Source organism: Zalophus californianus, chromosome 1, assembly GCF_009762305.2.
Source record: "Zalophus californianus isolate mZalCal1 chromosome 1, mZalCal1.pri.v2, whole genome shotgun sequence".
NCBI classification, from domain to species: Eukaryota; Metazoa; Chordata; class Mammalia; order Carnivora; family Otariidae; genus Zalophus; species Zalophus californianus.
Genome location: NC_045595.1, coordinates 130,901,231 through 130,921,534, shown reverse-complemented (window position 1 = coordinate 130,921,534; position 20,304 = coordinate 130,901,231). Strand labels below are relative to the sequence as shown.

At 41.5% G+C, this 20,304-nt stretch overlaps 1 protein-coding gene across 11 annotated transcripts in view; it reads left to right on the top strand.

Moving 5' to 3' along the window:
• The window catches only part of PEX5L (peroxisomal biogenesis factor 5 like), a 225,244-nt gene that overhangs the window by 184,664 nt on the left and 20,276 nt on the right, over window positions 1-20,304 (top strand). For all 11 annotated transcript variants that reach the window (XM_027585129.2, XM_027585126.2, XM_027585127.2 and 8 more), the window contains one exon: window positions 19,507-19,623. In XM_027585129.2, coding sequence (XP_027440930.2) covers window positions 19,507-19,623 — 117 coding nt within the window. The remainder of the gene's footprint in view (window positions 1-19,506; window positions 19,624-20,304) is intronic.

Sequence of the window (20,304 nt, the reverse complement as noted above, 5' to 3'; positions counted from 1 at the left end):
TGCTGATGTTCCCCAGAGCACAATGCCGGGCGGCCTGCTCTCCCTCCTGACACACTCTCACTGGTTCCTGCGATTCCAGTCACCACTGCAATCAGAAAATCCACAGCTCTGGCTGTGATTTTCTTCTTGAGACCAAAGCCGTGTAGCCAAGAGCCTACTCAACATCTGTGCTCAAACATACACCAGAAGCACTTCAGGCTGAACATATCCAGATCTGAGGTCTTTACCATGACACTACTTCACCTTTCCTGTTCTAGCTCTAGAATCCACCCATTTGTCACCACCTCCACTGCCAACACTCTATTCTGGGCACCATCATCTCTTATACAGACAACTCTAACAGCCTTGTAACTTGTCTTGCTGCCTCCAGAGTGGATAGAATGCCCTACTTATTCCATTCTTTTCATTTCAGTCAGAGTAATCTTTTTAAATACAGATCTGAGTAATGAGTTCCCACTTATCCTTAGAATAAAGTCCAAACTCATTGACCTAGCCTTATAAGGTCCTTCATGGTCTAGACCATTCTTGCCTCTACATCCTCAACTCTGACTCCCACCGTGATGTCTACACTGGCACCATAATAAATGATCAGTTCCCAGAATAGGCTATGTAATCTTCCTCCTAGCTTTTGCACATGCTGTTCCTCCTATCAGAAATGTTCTTTCCTCACCCCATTATCTGGCTAACTTCTGTTAACCCTTAGAGTCTCAGTTGGCTTTCTCTGCTTCTAGGAAGATCCCCGAACTCCCAAGTTTAGGCTGGGTTCCCCTCTTCTTTGCTCCCTTTCTTCCAGGACTGGATTGCCCCCACCACACTGCACACTCCAGTGGCAGGTTCAGCATCTGTCTTGTTTACTGCTATACCCTGGTGACTAGAACATTGCCTGCTACATAGTAGGCTTGTTAATAATTTTGCTAAATGAGTGTATTAAATGTGTAAGCATATAGAATAAATTATTTTGAGAAAATACTACCCTTCAAATTTTATGAAAGATTTTAAGAGATTCTGTATGGAAAATATTCATTTTATAAAGACATTAGAAAAGCACTACTCTCTTGTACATCTAAGTATTTCCTTTTAAAAGTATTGTAGCCAGCTTTTCAAAATGTGTTTCTAATTATAACATAGCTCCAAATACCAGTACAGGTCTATGTCATTTGTTAAAGTCAGCAAATTTTGCCACTACAGTCTAACAATTGAAAATAGAGGAATGTCAATCCATCCGTAGCCTCCTTTCCATTTTTTGTTAGGTTCTGTAGAAAAGAGTGTTCCAACAGTGGATTTTTTTTCCTGGGCCAGTGGAGTCTCTGGCCTGCCATTATATTGGGCTTCTCTTCTGTGTTTTGATACTGGGAATTAGGCAGCCACTGCCAAGAAACTAGATTCAATGCCTAGTATCCTTGGCAGAGAAAATATTTCTCCAGTTCCACCCAAATTAATCCTCACAGGCCAATAAATCACTACACAAGGAGAATGTGTGATGATTTGGACCATCTGGAATTTTTCTGAGGCATTGATGGACATAGCAGAAACTACCTAGCTCCACAGTAGCAATGAACATCTGGATCTTAGCTCAAGATAGCATGAGCACTTTCCCCTCCCCATGTGATACCAGCACCTGATCCAGGGCGGGGGAGCTCCTGACGGCTTTTCAGAATCTTTGTCTGACCACTGAGTCAGCTAGTTTGATTCCAGTGTCAAAGAAAACAACTTCAACCATTTTCTTTCCCAATACTCTCAGATAGCAAACTGGATCTAGACCCTCTTCACACCTGGTCAACCATTGTAACAATCATGTAGTCAAAAAGAAAAAGGAAAAAGTCAAAAATATCAGTACAGTATGATCAATATGATACCAAGGATTTTTTTATTCTGAATTTGCAAAAACAACTGACCCATTTTTTTCCTTTAAATATCCCTAAAGGGTGAGAGGAGGAAGATTTTCACCATGGAAAGCAGTGTCTACATGGTTATTAGACATAGCAGTTAAATTCTTTATCACCAGGAAAAAATGTTACAAAGGAACTGCTTCTAAACCAATGCCCTGGTGGCCTTGCCCTCTAGCTAAGGAAAGGAGAGGAGGAAAGAACCTGTCTCCATGCTCAGACATTCTAAGGTTGCTTTAGTTGCAACTATAAGTGCTATCCCTGGTGGGCTCTATGTCCGGGGGCCATTCATCATTTCACTCAGTGCTGACGGCAGCCCTATCAGGTGAGCATTACTCCCATTTGTTGGTTTGCAAACTGACCTCTGTACAAGGAGGGCAAGGAGAGACTGAAGAAAGAGTCAGAGCACTCCAGATTGGCAGGTGGCAGGTTTAAAAAGCAAGGCAACTTCAGTTTGGCTATTGTGGACATTGCTGCTATAAACATTGGGGTGCACATACCCCTTCGAATCCCTACATTTGTATCGTTGTGGTAAATACCCAGTAGTGCAATTGCTGGATCATATGGTAGCTCTATTTTCAACTGTTTGAGGAACCTCCATACTGTTTTCCAGAGTGGTTACACCAGCTTGCATTCCCACCAAAAGTGTAGGAAGGTTCCCCCTTTCTCCGCATCCCCGCCAACATCTGTCGTTTCCTGACTTGTTAATTAGCCATTCTGACTGGTGTGAGGTGGTATCTCATTGAGGTTTTGATTTGGATTTCCCTGATGCCGAGCGATGTTGAGCACTTTTTCATGTGTCTGTTGGCCATTTGGATGTCTTCTTTGGAAAAATGTCTGTTCATGTCTCCTGCCCATTTCTTGATTGGATTATTTATTCTTTGGGTGTTGAGTTTGATAAGTTCTTTATAGATTTTGGATACTAGCCCTTTATCTGATATGTCATTTGCAAATATTTTCTCCCATTCTGTCAGTTGTCTTTTGGTTTTGTTGACTGTTTCTTCTCAGGAAACAAACTGAGGGTTGCTGGAGTGGTGGGGGGTGGGAGGGATTGGGTGGCTGGGTGATAGACATTGGGGAGGGTATGTGCTATGGTGAGCACTGTGAATTGTACAAGACTGATGAATCACGGATCTGTACTTCTGAAACAAATAATGCAATATATGTTAAGAAAAAAAAAGAAGAAGAAGATAGCAGGAGGGGAAGAATGAAGGGGAGTAAGTCGGAGGGGGAGATGAACTATTAGAGACGATGGACTCTGAAAAACAAACTGAGGGTTCTAGAGGGGAGGGGGGTGGGGAAATGGGTTAGCCTGGTGATGGGTATTAAAGAGGGCACGTACTGCATGGAGCACTGGGTGTTATGCACAAACAATGAATCATGGAACACTACATCAAAAACTAATGATGTAATGTATGGTGATTAACATAACAATAAAAAATTATTTTAAAAAATTTACAAAAAAAAAAAAGAAGAAGAAGAAGTAAGGCAACTTCATTCCGGGGCTTATCTTTGGCAGCAAGATGAGTAGATCTCCCCACCAACCTGCCAAATGTGAAAAGTTTACCTTTTCACATTACCTTACCCAGAGCCTAACTGGGTTCAGTCACATATTCAGTGCAGAAGATTGCAATAAAACCTTACTATCTAAAGGCTACGTCCATGAAAGTGGCTCCCACAGTGGGAGCTGTAGGCAGAATGTACATGCCAAGGACAAGGGAAGCGGTAAGGAGCCTCCAATTGCCTGGGTCCAACTCAAGGGTTAACCAGCGGTCACTTCCTCCTAATGACCCCTTCAAATGTTTTATCTCTCCTGATGGGCTCTCACAATCGTATGTGTCCCCCTCTTCTGCCATGTACCCTGAGTGGTCAGCAAAGGGTGTTACTAAACATGGAGGTGGCTTGTTTGGTGGTTGTCTGGCTGCACTGGAGACAGATACTATAGCAACAATATAGGCACATGTAAAAGAAAGTAGATTAAGATGATTCCCGAAATAAGTAACAATTTTCTCCATTAAGAACCCCGTGATCCAAACCCCTGACTTACTAAGTCCTCTAGACTGGGGTTCGGATCACTCAGGGCATTCCTTTGTGTTTTTATGTGATTTAATAAAAATGGTACATACTAGACTCATCAGGTATGAACATATAACATTTTCTTTGGATAATGGCACAGGTGCCTTCCTGCAAAGCAATAATAATGCCCAAAGCTATCCTATTTTGGAGGACAGCTTTTTTTCACTAGAGACATTTCAATATTCATTAAGGAGAGGCTTTGCTAGCTATCACTTAACCTCTGGTTTGGTGGATTTAGTAAGAGCTCCTGTGTGTGCCTTAATGTCCTCCAGGCCAATGGAGGAAACAAAGAAGGCAACCAAATGATTTTATCAGTGGAAAACAGAACCTCCCCACCTGGCCTTGAGAAGAGGGAGATTGGCAGCTTTAGAAACTGGACCCAGTTGTAAATACCGTAAATATTGGCCAAAGGAGACAGCACTGTCAGGCATGAAGAGGTAGACTGGGGGTGGGATATACTAGACAGAACCCTCCTTTTTCCCCCTCTTCCAATGATGCATGTTCCATTCCAGGTATAGTGCATTTCAACAGGTTCAGCTTATAACAAGACAATGGATCCCAGTGGAGATGAAGTAGTCCCCCTCACTCAGGGGCGCAAAGTCACTTACCCATTCCAGTAGGACATTGCAAAGTCCAATAGATGGCACCTTTCCCAGGCATGATGGGGCTTGGTGTTCTGGGCAGTGTAGCACATTGATTGATGGTGAAAGTCGGGGGAATGGTTGTTTCCCATGACTTTTATATCTTTACAACTGTTGTAAAGATATAAAACTGGGGTCCCCAGTTTGACATAGAGCGCAGCAGGCCCTATTGGTTGATCATTCAAATGAATTAAAGCCTGGAACAGTACTCTAGTCTATCCAGCCAAGATAATTTTAAAATAAGTAATTTAACCTTTGTTTTAATACTTTATTTTTCCTTTCCATTAACTCTACCACTTGTGAGTTATAGGGGACATGGAACCTCTGTTCAATGTCACATTCTTTTTGCCCAGTCTTGCATATTATCACCTTTGAAATGTGACCCCTGATCACTGTCTTTTCGACAAGGGTATCTGTACATGGTATTCAGCATGGTATTCATCTGTACAAGGTAATTCCCTGTTGGTGGCAGCCTGGTTTGCACAGTGATGGGAAAACTTGGGTTAGGCCAGAGGCAGTGTCCCCATAAACAAGGCATATTTAGAACCCTCACTCTGAGGGAGGGGACCAGTATAATCAATTTGCCAATCTTTCACAGGTTGGGAACTCCCGTGGATGGTCCCAGACTTCTCTGGCAATTGCCTTGGGCATTATTTAGAACACACAAGATATGCTATTAATGCATTAACCAAGTCAATGTATTTCAAGGGCAATCCTGCATCCATGGCACTATGTCATTCCACCTGAGTGCTGTAGTGACCATTTTTTCTATGCCTCCAATCTTTTCTATCTACTAAAGAGTCAGCTGTGGGGTGCCTAAGTGGCGCAGATGGTTAAGCATCTGATTCTTGGTTTCAGCTCAGGTCATGATCTCAGGGTAGTGGGATCAAGCCCCGTGTCAGGCTCCACACTCAGCACAGAGTCTGCTTAAAGATTCCCCCACCCTCTGCCCCTCCCTGCCATCTCTCAAATAAATAAATAAGTAAATCTTAAAAAAAAAAAAAAAAAGAATTAGTTGCTAGCACTTGCACCCAGGCTAGGGCATCAGCTTCCTGATTGCAAGTGGGAATCAGTGCCTTATGAGATAAGACACGGATAACAGTGAGGACCACCTCACGCTCTTGCAGATGAACCCAAATGTCTTTCCATATATCTTGACCACACAAGGGCTTATTCATGGTCATCCATCCTCTGGCTTCTGGTTGTCTAAGCCATAGGGTTAATCCTTTTAGAACAGTCCAAGTGTCGGTGTAAAGGTTTAACAGCCAGGGCTCCTGAGTGATCACCACCCAGAATGCTCTGAGTTCAGCCCACTGGATGCTGTGATTCATTCTTGTTTCTAGGCATCTGTATACTAGGTGTCAATGAGAATGTCCCCCATTCTCTCTCTACAGGCCACAGGGGCCTCACAGGAATAGGGGCAGGGCACTTGGAGGATCTACATCCCCTAAGAGGCCCAGTAGCACCTCCATTTCTAGAGATAGTGGCCGGTGGACAGGGTGCTCCTCTGCTGTAAATAGGTATACCATTTGGTCAAAGTTCCCACTTTGAACTCAGTGAAATCTATTTTTAATTCACCCCTTGGTAGGAAGGGCAGTTCTCATCGTGATATGCTGTTCCTTTGTGAGAGGCGCGACCTGAAGGAGCACTGTGTACACTGCTAAGAGCTGCGGCTCTATGGGGTACGTCAGGTTTCTGCCCCCTTCCAAAGCTGGGACAAAAATTTTAGGGGGATTCTCACCTTCTGTTGTTTCCTCCATAGTGCCCAACCCCTACCTTCTGGTATCACAGACACATCTAATTTAAATGGTAGCCCTGTGTGGGAAATGTCCAGAGCTTTCATCCGCTTTACTAGTATTTTTGCCTTCTCAAAGGTGACTTATTGTTTTGATCCCCAGGTCCATATGTATCCTTTCCCTTAACAGGCGGTATAAAAGGCAGAGGCACTATGCCAGATGGGAATAAAAGTCCTTCAAAACCCCAAAATCCCTGCAAATGTTTTCCTCTCTCTCATGTTTTGGGGGGTTGGATAGGCTTGCATCTTGTCAATCACAGCTTTTGGAATAACGTGGGTCTTATGCAACCAAAAAATTTCCGAAAATGTTACAGCAACACCTGGGCCTTGAATTTTCTGGCTGTTTACTGCCTGTCTTTCCCTCACAGATGTTCCAGCAAAGCCTATAAAGTGTCCCACAGCAGAAGCAGGTCTTCGTATGTTAACATGATATGTCATCAGTGTAATGGGCCCATTGTATTGCTGTGGGGAAGAACAGTAACAAATCTTGGGCTACCATCCCATGACATAGTGTGAAGCTTTGCCCGTAGCCTTAGGGAAGCACTTAAAAGGTCCATTCTTTTCTCTCCCACATGAAGGCAAATTAATCTCCATTATTAGAACCCTGTACTTGTCAGAGTCTTTTCCATGAATGTCTTTGAAGATGAAGCACTTTTGCAGCAAGATTTTTGCAAAAGCATCAGAGTAAGATAATAACTGTCTATAAATGACAAAAGACTTTGAAAGTGACCATAGCTAAAGATCCGATGAGAGTTCACTACAATGCAATCGACAAGGAAATTTGGTTATTTCTGTGGCATACATTTTAAAATTATGACTGATAACATTATTCCAGGACCTATCAGATTTTTAGGAATTCCATATAAAGATACCCTAAGGAAAGTTTATCTGATAATGCATTCTTTTTAATTTAACATATCAAATAAGCCTAATTAGTTTAGTATCTCTCCTTTATAAGGAGGGAGAACACATCTTTTGAGATGCTCCAGGAATCTGAAAAATCCCAAAATTAGGACAAGGTCCACAAGCCCTCATTTAAAATTTGATTTTGGATAAATAAATAAATAAATAAAAATTAAATTTGATTTTGGTGAAGTTTGTCAAAAATATCAAAAGGTTTAAAACACTTGATTGAAAATGTCACTGTGAAACAATACTTAATTATCAGTGTAACCAAAGTGACAAAGACTTCAAAGGCAAGTACAGAAAGTTATATAGTTCTAAAAAACATATCTCTTTTAATGGAAAAGACTCAGTTTTCCATAAGTAATCAAAGAACTGATAAAGACAGTATAAAGCACAGGAAATTATTTTGATAAAACACAGAATCTTTGTTTTCTAGGCAGATTACTTAAAAGGTAGAGAAAAACCTTTCATAATCTCATCAAGAACAAACCAATAGTCCTTGTAATGGATGAAAGAAATTAAGCTTCAGTTTTAACTAAGTGCACTATTGATATTAAAGCTTACTCTCCTTTTTTTTTCCTTAAGATTTTATTTATCTATTTGACAGAGAGCTAGAGAGAGCCAGAGAGCACAAGCAGGGGGAATGACAGAGGGAGAGGGACAGGCAGGCTCCCCAACAAGCAGGGAGCCTGATGCGGGGCTCTATCCCAGGACCCTGGGATCAGGACCTGAGCTGAAGGCAGATGCTTAACCGACTGAGCCACCTGGGCACCCCAAAGCTTAGTTTTCTTTAAGCCAATTAAATGGAGCTCTTTTGCAAATTAATTTTGGTAATACCCTCCAGAGGAAGAAAAACATCACATAAGTAATATATATCTATAAGCATACATAACATACACAAACAGAGATCCCATAGCTTTCATTCCAAAATTTTAGCCATTAATCTGGTACAATATAAAATTCACTGGCTTATGAAACAGTTAAATCCAAATGTGTCTCTGGCAGATGGAACAAGTGAAGGTTACCCACTCACATGGCTAAAGCTTTTTATTAATATTTGTAGAGAAGACTTTTAAGATTTGTATGTGCCCTTTATTAGTAATCTTATGGAGGTTGTAGACAGGAGTTGGGGCAAGGAAGCTTCTACAACAATCTGTATTTTAAAAAAGCATCCCTTCCCCTTCTTTTCCTTCGGAATCAGGCAATCGGCAGGGCTTTCGTTGTCTCCTGGGGTACTTGTATTTCAAGGACATAAGATTTACAACTTCAAGAGACAGAAAAAGAATGCAAGTTTCTCCTACTAAGAGTTTTGGGGTATCATTCTTTATTATCGGAAATCTAGGGTAGTTACTATTTAAATTCTCCCTTTGTGCTAGGGGTCAGACTGCATGAGGCTGTCAGTTGTCACTGTAAATCACAACATCCCCCTCTTTGCTCTTGGCTCTCTTCACTTTCCCAGGTATTTCTTTCACCTCCCACGGTCCCAACCAGGCTTTGTCACAAGCTGTTGGATCTTAACCCAAGGTGCAAGCATCTTGCACCCTCAGAGCTTTGCAAAATTGACCATTAAGTCCTCTGACCTATTATCTTGCTCTCCCATCCTCTCTGCCAGCCCCAAAGGAATAGTGGACAACTGCATGTCCTTCTGTGGCCTCAGTTCTTCCAACTTTCTAACTGGAGCTTCAGCCTCTAGCTGGGCATCAGTGGCCAGATGAGCTGCCCACATGAGAGGCGGGCCCTCGGGGGCAGCCACCCATTTCCCTTCTTTGTCACAGTGTGCTATGTGTAGTTTCTCAAACAAGTGTATCAGACCTGCTTTCGTTTTCAGGATGTCCCGAGACTCGCATGGTGAGCCACAAGCATCTAACATAGGGGCCACCTCTCTCCACACAGAGGTCAGTGGCCAAAGCAAGATTGCCCCCGAGAATGCCTAACTTTCCCAAGGCCCATTACTTTGGTCTCCTGGCTGGCTTGCCGGTTGTTGGTTCATAAACTGGGCCCATACACAGAGGGCAAGGAGAGACCTAGGAAAGCGGCACACCACACCATATTGGTAGGTGGCAGGTTTCTTAAGCAAGGGAACTTACATATGAGGCTTGTCTTCTGTGGCTGCAAGATGAGATCTCTACACCTGCCCACCAGAATCTTAAAATGTTTATACAGAGGCCCTCACTGGGTTCAGTCACATATACCATCCAGATGGTCTCCCCAACACCTTCCTCTCTCAAGGCTGCATCCTTAGAAAGCTTTCACTGTGGGAACAGTAGGCAGATCAGACATTCAAAGACTGGGGGAGGAGGTGAGGTGCCTCTAATTACCCATGTTTAGCTCGAGGGCCCCCCGGTAGTCACAGCCTCTCAATTACCTCCTCCAACAACACCATTTTAATGTGGAGAAACTGGGACATAGAGAGATTTTGTCACTTGTTCAAGGTCACACCACAATTAAGTGATAGAACTGGGATTCCTACCAAGACTAACTCCAAAACTTCTGCTCTTAATCACTATTTCTAATACTAAGGATGTTTACATTTTTTGCAGACCCTGAACCAATCACAGAACTTAAAAGTTGTTGGTCACCAGAAAAATAATTCCTTTATCAAAGGTTTTCTCTCATTTAAGAGAATTTTAAAAGTTATTTTAAAGGCAACAACAATAAGGGAAATCAGAAAGTTGGGGGAGGAAAGGCTAGAAATTACCCAGAATTCCCACGACATTAATAAATTAACTGTTTTCATTTTTTAATGTTTCTTCCATTCTTTGTCCGATCTGTATACATAATTATATGTAATTTCAAAGCCATTTTAAATGACTAGCTAGCATTGACAAGATAAATTCATCAAATGAGTTGTCTTCTTAAAAACCTACAAAAATTATTTTAATTCTTCCCTCCACATTCTGGGTTTCATTTCCTTTTCTAGAACAATAACAACAACAGATTCTTGAAGAATTCTGACTCACACAACAGATGTGAGGATTAGAGAAACTGCTGGCTAATTGGAGATGAGTTTCACTGGAAACAATCACATGAAAACAAACTATATGTGGTAAATTCCTGTCCCTGGTAGCTTCTCAGGATACATCAAATTTATCCCACCAAAGAGTTCTGTTTTTGTGGAACTTCAGATGCCCCGAGTCTCTATATCAGCATTTTCCAAGCTGTGTTCTAGAGAACCCTGATGACAGATGCACACTCAGAGGTTCAAGGTGAATACATTTAAGGACTATTGTTTACATCCCCACTCAGAGATTTAAAATATACATTAACATATGAAGAGCCTGGGAAGTCATGCAGTAAGGAACATGTTCACTTTTGTCCAGAAGTTGCAAACTAGTTACTTCCAGGAGATAAAGATAATGATCTGGCGATGGCCATGATGAGATGGAGGCCACACATATCACCTGAGAGTTGCTGCTTCTAGTCATGCAATATTAACAGATCTTCATGAGATATCTGAAATCTGGGTTTTGATGGAAAATTTTGCATCCAGTTTGAGGGGTCAAAAACATGTCTCTTGGCTAGATCAGGCTCATAGGCCACCGATTCGCAGCCTCTGCTTTAACCTACAGTTTCTTAAGCTCATTTGACCACAGAACTCTTTGTTTCTAGAATACTCTTTGGGGAAATGCTACCATACTTCATTATCCTGTCAATCCTTCAAGATCCTTTCTCTACACCTAGTCTTCCTTCTGTGTTCCAATCTTCAAACCTAAAGTATGCTCCAGTTACTATGGTTGTGTAACAAATTACTCCAACACTTGTGGCTTTAAAAAGCAATATTTATTTTGCTCAAACAATATGTAATTTGGGTAGGGCTCAGAGAGGATGGCTCATCTTTGTTGCACCATGTGTCAGTGTGGCTCAATGGCTCACGGAGATGGTGAGGGGTGGGAGTCATCCAAAGGCATTCTCGGGGCACCTGGCTGGCTCAGTCCATGGAGCATGCAACTCCTGATCTCAGGGTTGTGGGTTCCAGCCCCACGTTGGGTGTAGAGATTGCTTAAAAATAAAATCTTTAAAAAGCAAACAAAAACAAAGGCATTCTCACTCCCATGTCAGATGGCTTATGCCAGTAGTCACCTGACACCTTAGCTGCAACAGACAGCTAGAACGCCTATATGTGGCCTTTCTTTGTGGCCTGGGCTTCCTTGCTAGATAGATGGATAGCCATCTGGATAGCTAGATTCCAGGAGTGAGTGTCCTGAGAGGAAGAGGGAGAGACAGGCAGAAACCATATCACCTTGTAGGATCTAGCCCCAAAAGCCACAGCAGGTCATTTCCATTGCATTCTATTTGTCAAGGCAAGTATTCAAAGATGGGCAAGGGACTCCACCTCTTAATGGAGTGTGGCAAGGTTCTGGAGAGGATGAGGGGCCCAAAATACTGTTTTAGCCATCTTAGAAGATGCAATCTGTCATAAAAAGAAAGAATGAAGTATCTTGAATTGTGGCTCTTTTATTTACCAAAATTAGTGTGACTTTAACAAGTAATTTCATCTCTTTTTACATCATTTGTTCACCCTATCCTGAATTATGGTTGCCTCGATTTTTATTTTATCATTGGAGAGTGAGCTTCTTGAGAGTAGTACCCACATCTAGGTGTTTTGTTTGGTTTTATTCTTTAATATAGCTATAATGCAAAGCACAAACACATAGTTTGGGTTTAGTAAATATTTCTAATACTTTATTTTATTAAAGCTAGTAGGGAGTTACTCAGTAACTTTCACCACGTGTGGCCATGGCTAAAGAAGAAGAAAGCCCCTCTGGAACTGAATCGCACTGCCTGTTGTTCATGGTTGTTCTGTGTTGGTCTCAGCCTATCAAGAACCAGTGTTGTGGTTGGACCGGCCCTTGTGGTTCTTATTATGATTTCAAGATGCTCTCAGCAAGAACCACAAGGAAACTCTGAAAAAGAAAAAGTGTATTACTTACAAGTCCTGGAAATTACATGGCCCACCTGGGGCCACACAGTGAGGTCATGTGTAGAGAGAAAGAGAGCAGGCCTGGGGTTCTGTTTTTATGGGGGTTGAGGGTGGGGGCCTAGGGTTTTGTGGGCTCACTCCTCATTGGTGAATTTAACACGTAAGTGCAAGAATTTAAAGCATGGGAAGAGAAAAAAGCAAGCAACCCAAATGGTCAGTTGTTGAAATCAACCAAGATCTCTAAAATGGGGGGAGGAGGAGGGCACGCACAACCTGGCTCTTTATCTAGGGTGAGTGGCACAATGTGGTTATTCAAGGTAGCCATCTTTGACGTGGATGCCTCATCAATCAAAACCTAAGTCACACACTTGCCTTTTACAAAAAGAAAGCCACCTGCCAGGGCTTCCACTACCACTAGCCACAAGCCACTTCCTTTATCACAGGGCTTGTTACCACGTGGATGTGAGGCAAGGCTCAAACCCAAGGGCCCTCCCATCTCCTTGTGCCCTGTAGCCCTCGGTCACCAGCTGCCCAGGGAGCAGTCAGGAGGCCTGCAAAACATAAACAGCTGCTGAGAAATTGGCCCCACAAAACTTTATCCCCAAAGCAGCAGCAAACCCATTACTTGGGTCTCCAAACCTCCAGGCCCAGTACCCCTGGAGAGCAGTTCTCCATTGTGAATGCAGACCCCACAGGAGCCACGTGGTTATAATCATGTGAAACTCTGGCTCCACAAAGGCATTCATTTGCTAATGAATATGCTAAAAAGCTCTTTCAAAAATGACCCCTGCCCATTTGCACAACAAGTTTTGCTCCTTGTGCTTTAATACCCCATTCCTTTTTGCTCCTTGCCCTGGGAGGAAGAAGAGAAAGAACAGGAAAATATCTTAGATTCTGTTAGAAATGGCTCTTGGTTGCCTTCTGACATCCTGCTCAAGCCTTGTATTGTATTATTTCCAGACTCCTGTGCCCTTTTCTCTCCTTACCATCATTTCCAATTTTTTCTCCCCACTTTTTGCAACCAACCTGCTACCATGTTGTTTGGTGAAAGCCTCGGACTGTTTGCCCAGGTGCCTGCCAACTTGGGCAGTGATGTCCGATTTCATTAAACAAGGAAGCATGTCTAACCCAGAGGCAACCAGAAAATCTGTGCTGAGTGCTCGTACCAATAGTTTTGTTTTTCAAAACTTCTGAACCACACAGTTTACAGGTTATGATATGGCAATCTCTCTCTATCCTAAAAAGTCATTTTTTCATTTACAAATATAAAATTACATTAACTGCCAATTCCTTCATTCTTTTTTTTTCTTTTAAGATTTTATTTATTTGAGAGAGAGCATGAGCAGGGAAAGGGGTGTAGGGGGAGGGAGAAGCAGACTCCGCACTGAGCAGGGAGTCCAAATCGGGGCTCAATCCCAGGACCCTGGGATCATTACCTGAGCTGAAGGCAGACGCTTAACCAACTGAGCCACCCAGGCGTCCCCAAGTCCTTCATTCTTAATGTTACAAGTTTTAAGCACTTTACATACATTGTTTTCCTTCATCTGCACAACCACTCTACAAGACTTTTACATTTTACAAATGAGGAAACCAAGTTAAAGAGGTGAGCGAAATTGTCAAAGGTCTTGTGACAGGAGACATGGCCAGTATTGCGGCCCATTATACCTGACGCCAAAGTCCGTGAGTCTTCTTCCCTATATTGTTTAGATTGAGAAGGAGGCATGCATGACAGACCCATTTCTTATCGCACAGAGATTTTATATATTTTGAGCCTTCCTGTTTGACTCAATAAATCAACTCATTAATCATGTTGTAATCTGATACTCGGGGTCATAAGAGATTATAGAATTCATCGGTCAAACTAATCTGTGAATCATCTTTACAAGCACTCCTCACATTGGTCGTTCCACTTCTAATGTTGGGGCACCTGGGTGGCTCAGTCAGTTAGGTGTTCGACTCTTGATTTCAGCTCAGGTTATGATCTCAGGGTTGTGAGATCGAGCCCCAGGTCAGGATCTGTGCTGGGCGTGGAGCCTGCTTGAGATTCTCTCTCTCCCTCTTCCTCCACCCCTCTACCCCTCCACCTCCACCTCCCAGCCCTGCCTCTAAAAATAAAAGACTTCTAATGTTGGGGAACCCATCCTCCTGAGGAGGAAACAGCCCATTACATTTTTAGGCATTTGATAAAAATCTGTCCCCCAGGAACTGCCATTCATTCACCCTAGTTCTTCTGTCTGCAAGATAAGGCTAAGGCTTCCTGCCCAGCTCCACCACCCCTCTGAGCCTTGCTGTACCAGTGAATCACTTCATAAACTGGGTTACTCTTGCCCATTCACTCTTGCCTGAATAGACTCCAGTTTGCCAATGACCGTCACTACGTGGGACACCCGGAACCTCACCCAGAGCTCAAACTAATTCTGACCCATCAAAATTCTATCCAGTCCTTGAACAGGGTGCTGAACATCTATTCTTACAGCCCCAGGTTGAATATGTTCTTTGGGCAGCCACATGGAATCTTTGACTAATATTAGCTTTTCGTCAATACGAGATGTGAGTGGAGATGTTTCAGCCACGTTTTGCTAGCCTGGGCTACTGGGTCCCTGGGCAATAAGCTGTCTAACTGATCTACACATAATTTCCCTTCAACAAAAATTGTCTGTTGTGGCAAATATTTTGTCCAAACTTGCACAGTGATTTTCATTCCTTGCCATGCAAGGGCTACTCTTTTTTCTTTTGCATATACAGAATGGATTGTTTGTTTAAGTTTTGATCCAGTGACAGTTAATCAATGGATGTCTAAAGAAGCAAAAAGAAAGTCAGACTCCTCACAGGCACAAGGGGCAAATCATCTCACATCAAACAGTTCTTTCACAGCACAACCCCAGGATCCTTCTACTCAACAATTATGTTTGGCCACAAAATAGAAAGTTTCTCTATTTTAACTCAAGGATAACCAAAATAGACTGGTGAGTGGGAACTAGCAATATGCTGTTCTTCCTTAAAATTCCCTGGTTCTAAATTAAATTGTTTATTTTTTTATTCTTTATATTTTAATTTAATTAGTATTTAATTTTGTCATGGTTCTTATAGAAATTTTTATTTTCTAGCTTTACAATCAAAAAGTAAAGAGAAAATGTCAGTTTTACTCTTAGGAAAACGCTTTAAAATGTAATTTTTAGGCTAGAAGCCCACTTCCCATCCCACTTATTCTGATCTTCTGAGTCAATCTGCATAAAGAAACCTGAGCTATTGTGTAGCCAATTTAGTCTTCTTAGTTTACAAATGACAAAAAACAATGTTCAGATGGGTTTGAATGACTTATTCAAGTTTATAGGGATAATAGAAGCTTCTAGCACATATCTCTCTTCTTCCTAACTACACAATGTTCATTCAAAGGAACAGAGAGAAGCAAGAGATGCTTCTAGTTTAGGGTTTTTGGAGAAACATCATGGAGGAATTGAAATTGAAAAGAAGTATGTTTTTAAGGTTTTACTTATTTATTTATTTATTTTACTTGTTTACTTAAGGTTTTACTTTCTTAAGGTTTTACTTATTATTTTACTTATTTACTTATTTACTTATTTAGATGGAGTGAGAGTAAGAGAGCATGTGCAAGTTGGGGGAGGGGCAGCAGGAGAGAGAGAATCTCAAACAGGCTCTGCTTCGAGCTCAGAGCCCGTCGGGGCCTTGATCTCATGAACCTGAGATCATGACCTGAGCCCAAATCAAGAGTCGGGCACTTAACTGACTGAGTCAACCAGACACCCCAGAAGTATTTTTAACCAAATCTTATTTTCACAAAAATAACATGTTAGCAATAGAAAATTTGGGAAATGCTGTAAAATACAAGGAAACGTGATGGGACAATTACTCATAATCCCATCCCATGAAAGTAATGCTATTGGTGCATTTCTCTACAGTCATTATTTTCCCAACACGTTATATGTTGTTGTTGTCTATCACTGTGATCATAGTACTTATAAAGAAATGGTATAACCCAAGGCCTGCTCCATGTTGTAATAACTCTTCTTAAATAACATTTTAGGCTACACAACAGTCTGTTTTGTCCATAATCTTCTTAACTTTGGTCCAATTTTTGAATAATTAGGTAGAAGCGAAAGATTTAAATAAAGAGAGGAAAGGTATCTAGAAGAGGATATATATTTACAGCAAATTAAAACACCAAGATACTCTTAGATGTATATTTGTGTTTTGAGATTGTAGGTGATCTTTGTTTCATTCTTTACCTTTTTCTCAGTGATAGAAAAACACTAATAAGCACACCTACATTTACTGAACATTTTCCATATGTTTCCTACCACAGATATATTTTCTTATTTAATCCTCATAATGACTAACCAAGATCACTACTGTATGTTCATTTTAAAGATAAGGAAAATGAGACCTAGAGGAGTCAAGGGTCTTGCCAAAGGTCAGTGATGAAGCCACATTTGTTCCCAGGCCCATCTGAGAAGAGAGCTGTTCTTAACCACTCTACCACATGTCCCAAGTTTCTTATGAATATCTACCATTGTTATAATCAGAAAGCTATTTTTAAAAATGAAAATGGATTGCAGATAGCTCATTTCTGGTGTAAGCACATAACTTATTACCTGTAGAGTGTAAAAAAAACTGTCTACAAAATCCCAGAACAGCTAAGAAAATCATCAATACATAAAATCCCCTCAGTCGTGTCTACAATTCGTTAAAATTCAGATTTGTTTCAGGTTTCTCTAAAATTGATTAGAAATAGAAAAAAAGAAGCAGTGTTAATTGCAGTTATGTGAATGAAATCTGGATTCTGAGACTGGATGAAAATTGATTGTGCTAAAAGTAGTCATCTGTAATTAAATGAATCTGTGCTGTGCACTTTAATTAGTCAGCAGAACTTATTCTAAGTGGTAACAGTAAGTCCTGGTGTATCTCATTAAATAAGAGCCTGGCAGCCTCATCTCCACTGAGGTCCTGTTTTCTACAGCAGTCTGGTTTCTGCATCCACGCTCTAATTTGAAACTGCAGGAAAGGTGATGCATCCTTTTGTAATCCAGATGTACATGTTATGAAGTGATCTTCATTCTTTCATTCAGAAGAACTGGGAAAATCAGTAATTATATTCACTCGATAGATTTATCTTAGTTTCTATGCAGACAAGCTGAACTGTGAAAAGCTATTCAAGAAAACGAGTCTCCAAAAATTTTTTTCAAAAATTTTTTTCCAAATTCCTCAGCATCTAAATATTCAGGTTTATGGTATTTAAAAAAGGACAGATAATTGTTCTCTTTTATTGTCATTTTGAACCTTTTTAAAAATTAGAACAGCAATGCATACTCATAGAAAATGCAGAAAGTGCAGAAAAGTATAAAGAAGCAGGAAAAACACCACCCATCATCCCTTCATTCAAAGACAGATTACTCTTAACATGGCAGCATATTTCCTTCTGGTTTTTTATCAAGCCATTGCTTTTGTATATCTGAGATCACTCTTTTGCATAATTTGGTATTCTGCTAAAAAGACTTGTTAAAAAAGAAACTTTGAGTTTTATTCCTAACCTTAACCTGGATAAGTGGTGGCCATTCCGTGTGCTTCTAGCCTCTCAAACACAGATTTATCAAGGTGCCTGCTACCCTGAGGCTTCATCAAGGGGAGGCCTCTGCTGAGGGGACAGGACCCACTCCTGTGGTAGGAAGGAGTATTGTGGACATAATAAAGGAGAATAACAAGACCTACTATTTATTTAGCCGCCTAGGATTAATCACATTGGGCTGGCCCTTATTTCTTGAACATTTGTATCCAGAAGAAATAAGCATATAATTATCATTCAGAGCAACTTTGAGGAGTTCCCCCCATAGAACCACCACCACCAGGCATGAGGATAGAGTAGAAGGTAAGACTAGAAGGATGGAAAGGTGAAGGACAACCTTGATGGCGTGTCAGCAAGTCACGGCACTTAGAATCATAGAAATTGAGATTTGCAGATAAGAGTACGCATCTCAGTCCCAGATTCAGGTGTTCAAGCAATAACATCCCTTGTTTTCTTTAAAGAAAATTAAGTAGTTTCCAAGCATCTCTCTTACCAACTTAGACTCAGACACCAAATATGGAAGGATTATGTGGTGCCAGAAATCAAGGGCAGAGTCTCTACCCTCTTGTCTGTCATGTTGACGGCTAACAGCCAACAAGCCCCAACTGAAATCCAGTTTCTGTCTGTCCCTGCCATGTCAGAAAAAGAGTGGAAGTCAGCCCCCCAATCATACCCTCTGCCACGCTCTTGGAAATTAGGCCAGTTTGCAGGGAAAAACCTAAAAGCTAAGCACCAGTCTCCCACTCATCTCAGAATCCACCACCCTCCTTGTCTTTCCCGCCCCTGGAAAGTTCCCCTTCCTCCTTCCTCCCTTAAGTTCTTTAAAATATTTGCCCCTTTTTCCTCACACCAGGACACCCAACGTACTCTCTTTAGGCTTAACAAAATAGAAGCCAACCAGGGACAGATCTTGCAGAAAATTTCCGTTTCAGTCCTCCCCTGAGGTAAAAGGCAGCAAATGCCCTGGTTTCCCTTTTGGAAAACATAAAGGAAAATTATAAGGAGAAAAACACAAAGTAATATTTTTCAAAAAACCATCCTGCCATAGACAAGACCTTGACTAAGAGGACTCAATTAAGTTCACACCAAAAGCCAAGGTCCTTCATTCTTTAGCACCAGGAGGCCATGTTTGCCATAGGTGATGAGCAAGGGCTTGGAAGCCAGACTGGGATTCTGATGCTATGCAATCCTAGCTTTGTGACCATAATCCTCTATGCTCAGTTTTCTCCTAGCAAGGTGCCTGGCACAGAGCAGGGTCAACTAATATTTTCCCTTGTCCATGGTCGGCTCCTTCCCCAAGTCACTACCCATTCAGTCCCAAAGCCATTGCTGTAATTCCTCATATCCTGAGAGCAACTCTAAGACCATCCTTCCTAAAATATGTGCCCGGTGCCCAGACTTGAAACTGCTCAAGTAATGGATTTTGAGCTGAATTTGGCATATATGATCCTCGTCCTTCAGATGATAACTATTTTCCTGCTGGAGAAAGTCACAACTAATCCAATTTAACACTCTGACCACTTAAGTACCCTCCAGGAGCTCTTCAACCATGAGTATCATTGGATGTGGCCAGTGTGAACATTTTATTCCTCCTCAGAACTCATTCTGATCTATGAGGAAAACTGTCTTTTTAGAAATAAACCAGGTGACATAACATGGTCTTAAATCCATCTCTCTTCTTCGTTTTTCCTGTCTCCTAGTCAGATACAGAGTTTTGGGATAAGATGCAAGCAGAATGGGAAGAAATGGCCCGGAGGAACTGGATATCAGAGAACCAAGAAGCTCAGAACCAAGTTACAATCTCAGCTAGCGAGAAGGTGACTGAGTCTGTTCTTATATATGCTGACCAGTTTTCTCAACCTCTTTGCATCATATTTTTATAAATTAGTCATTAACTATTTTGCAAAAAATTCGAGAATTAAGTAGACAAATTACTGTCAGCCTGACCTAGAAGAAATTCTGGTGGATGAAAACAATATAATCATCCAATGTGTGAAGACAGCAAAGCTAGAATGAAATATCCTTAAATATTTTTATCAATGTTTATACTGTTTGACAGCCAACAAGAGCTTGCATTCTTGACTGCTGGGCAAGTTACTGAACTAACTGGCGTGCAGGGTGGGTTGGAACAAGAACTGGCTAATCTCACAATGCTTTTTGTCAGTCATTCATGTGAGCCATGTGGACGAGCTAAGAGAAATGGTATCAGTGGACAGGGGAATGAGGTGGGGCTTAGGGCTGTATTTCCCGGGTGGTCCTTACACAGCTGACAAAGAAACACGGTGGAAAAGATACGCTTCACGCAGCCAGGTCAAGTACCAGGGACAAGTCCCAATCCCAAGATACTCCCCTGAAAGGAGCCCCAGCAAATGTGTGAGTTCAGTCAACAACTGGCCAAATTACCCATGAAGCCCCAGTTGCCCTTGGGTTTATGCTTTTAAAAACACTTGGTGAAAAAAAATAATAAAAACAGATAAATAAATAATAAAAAATAAAAA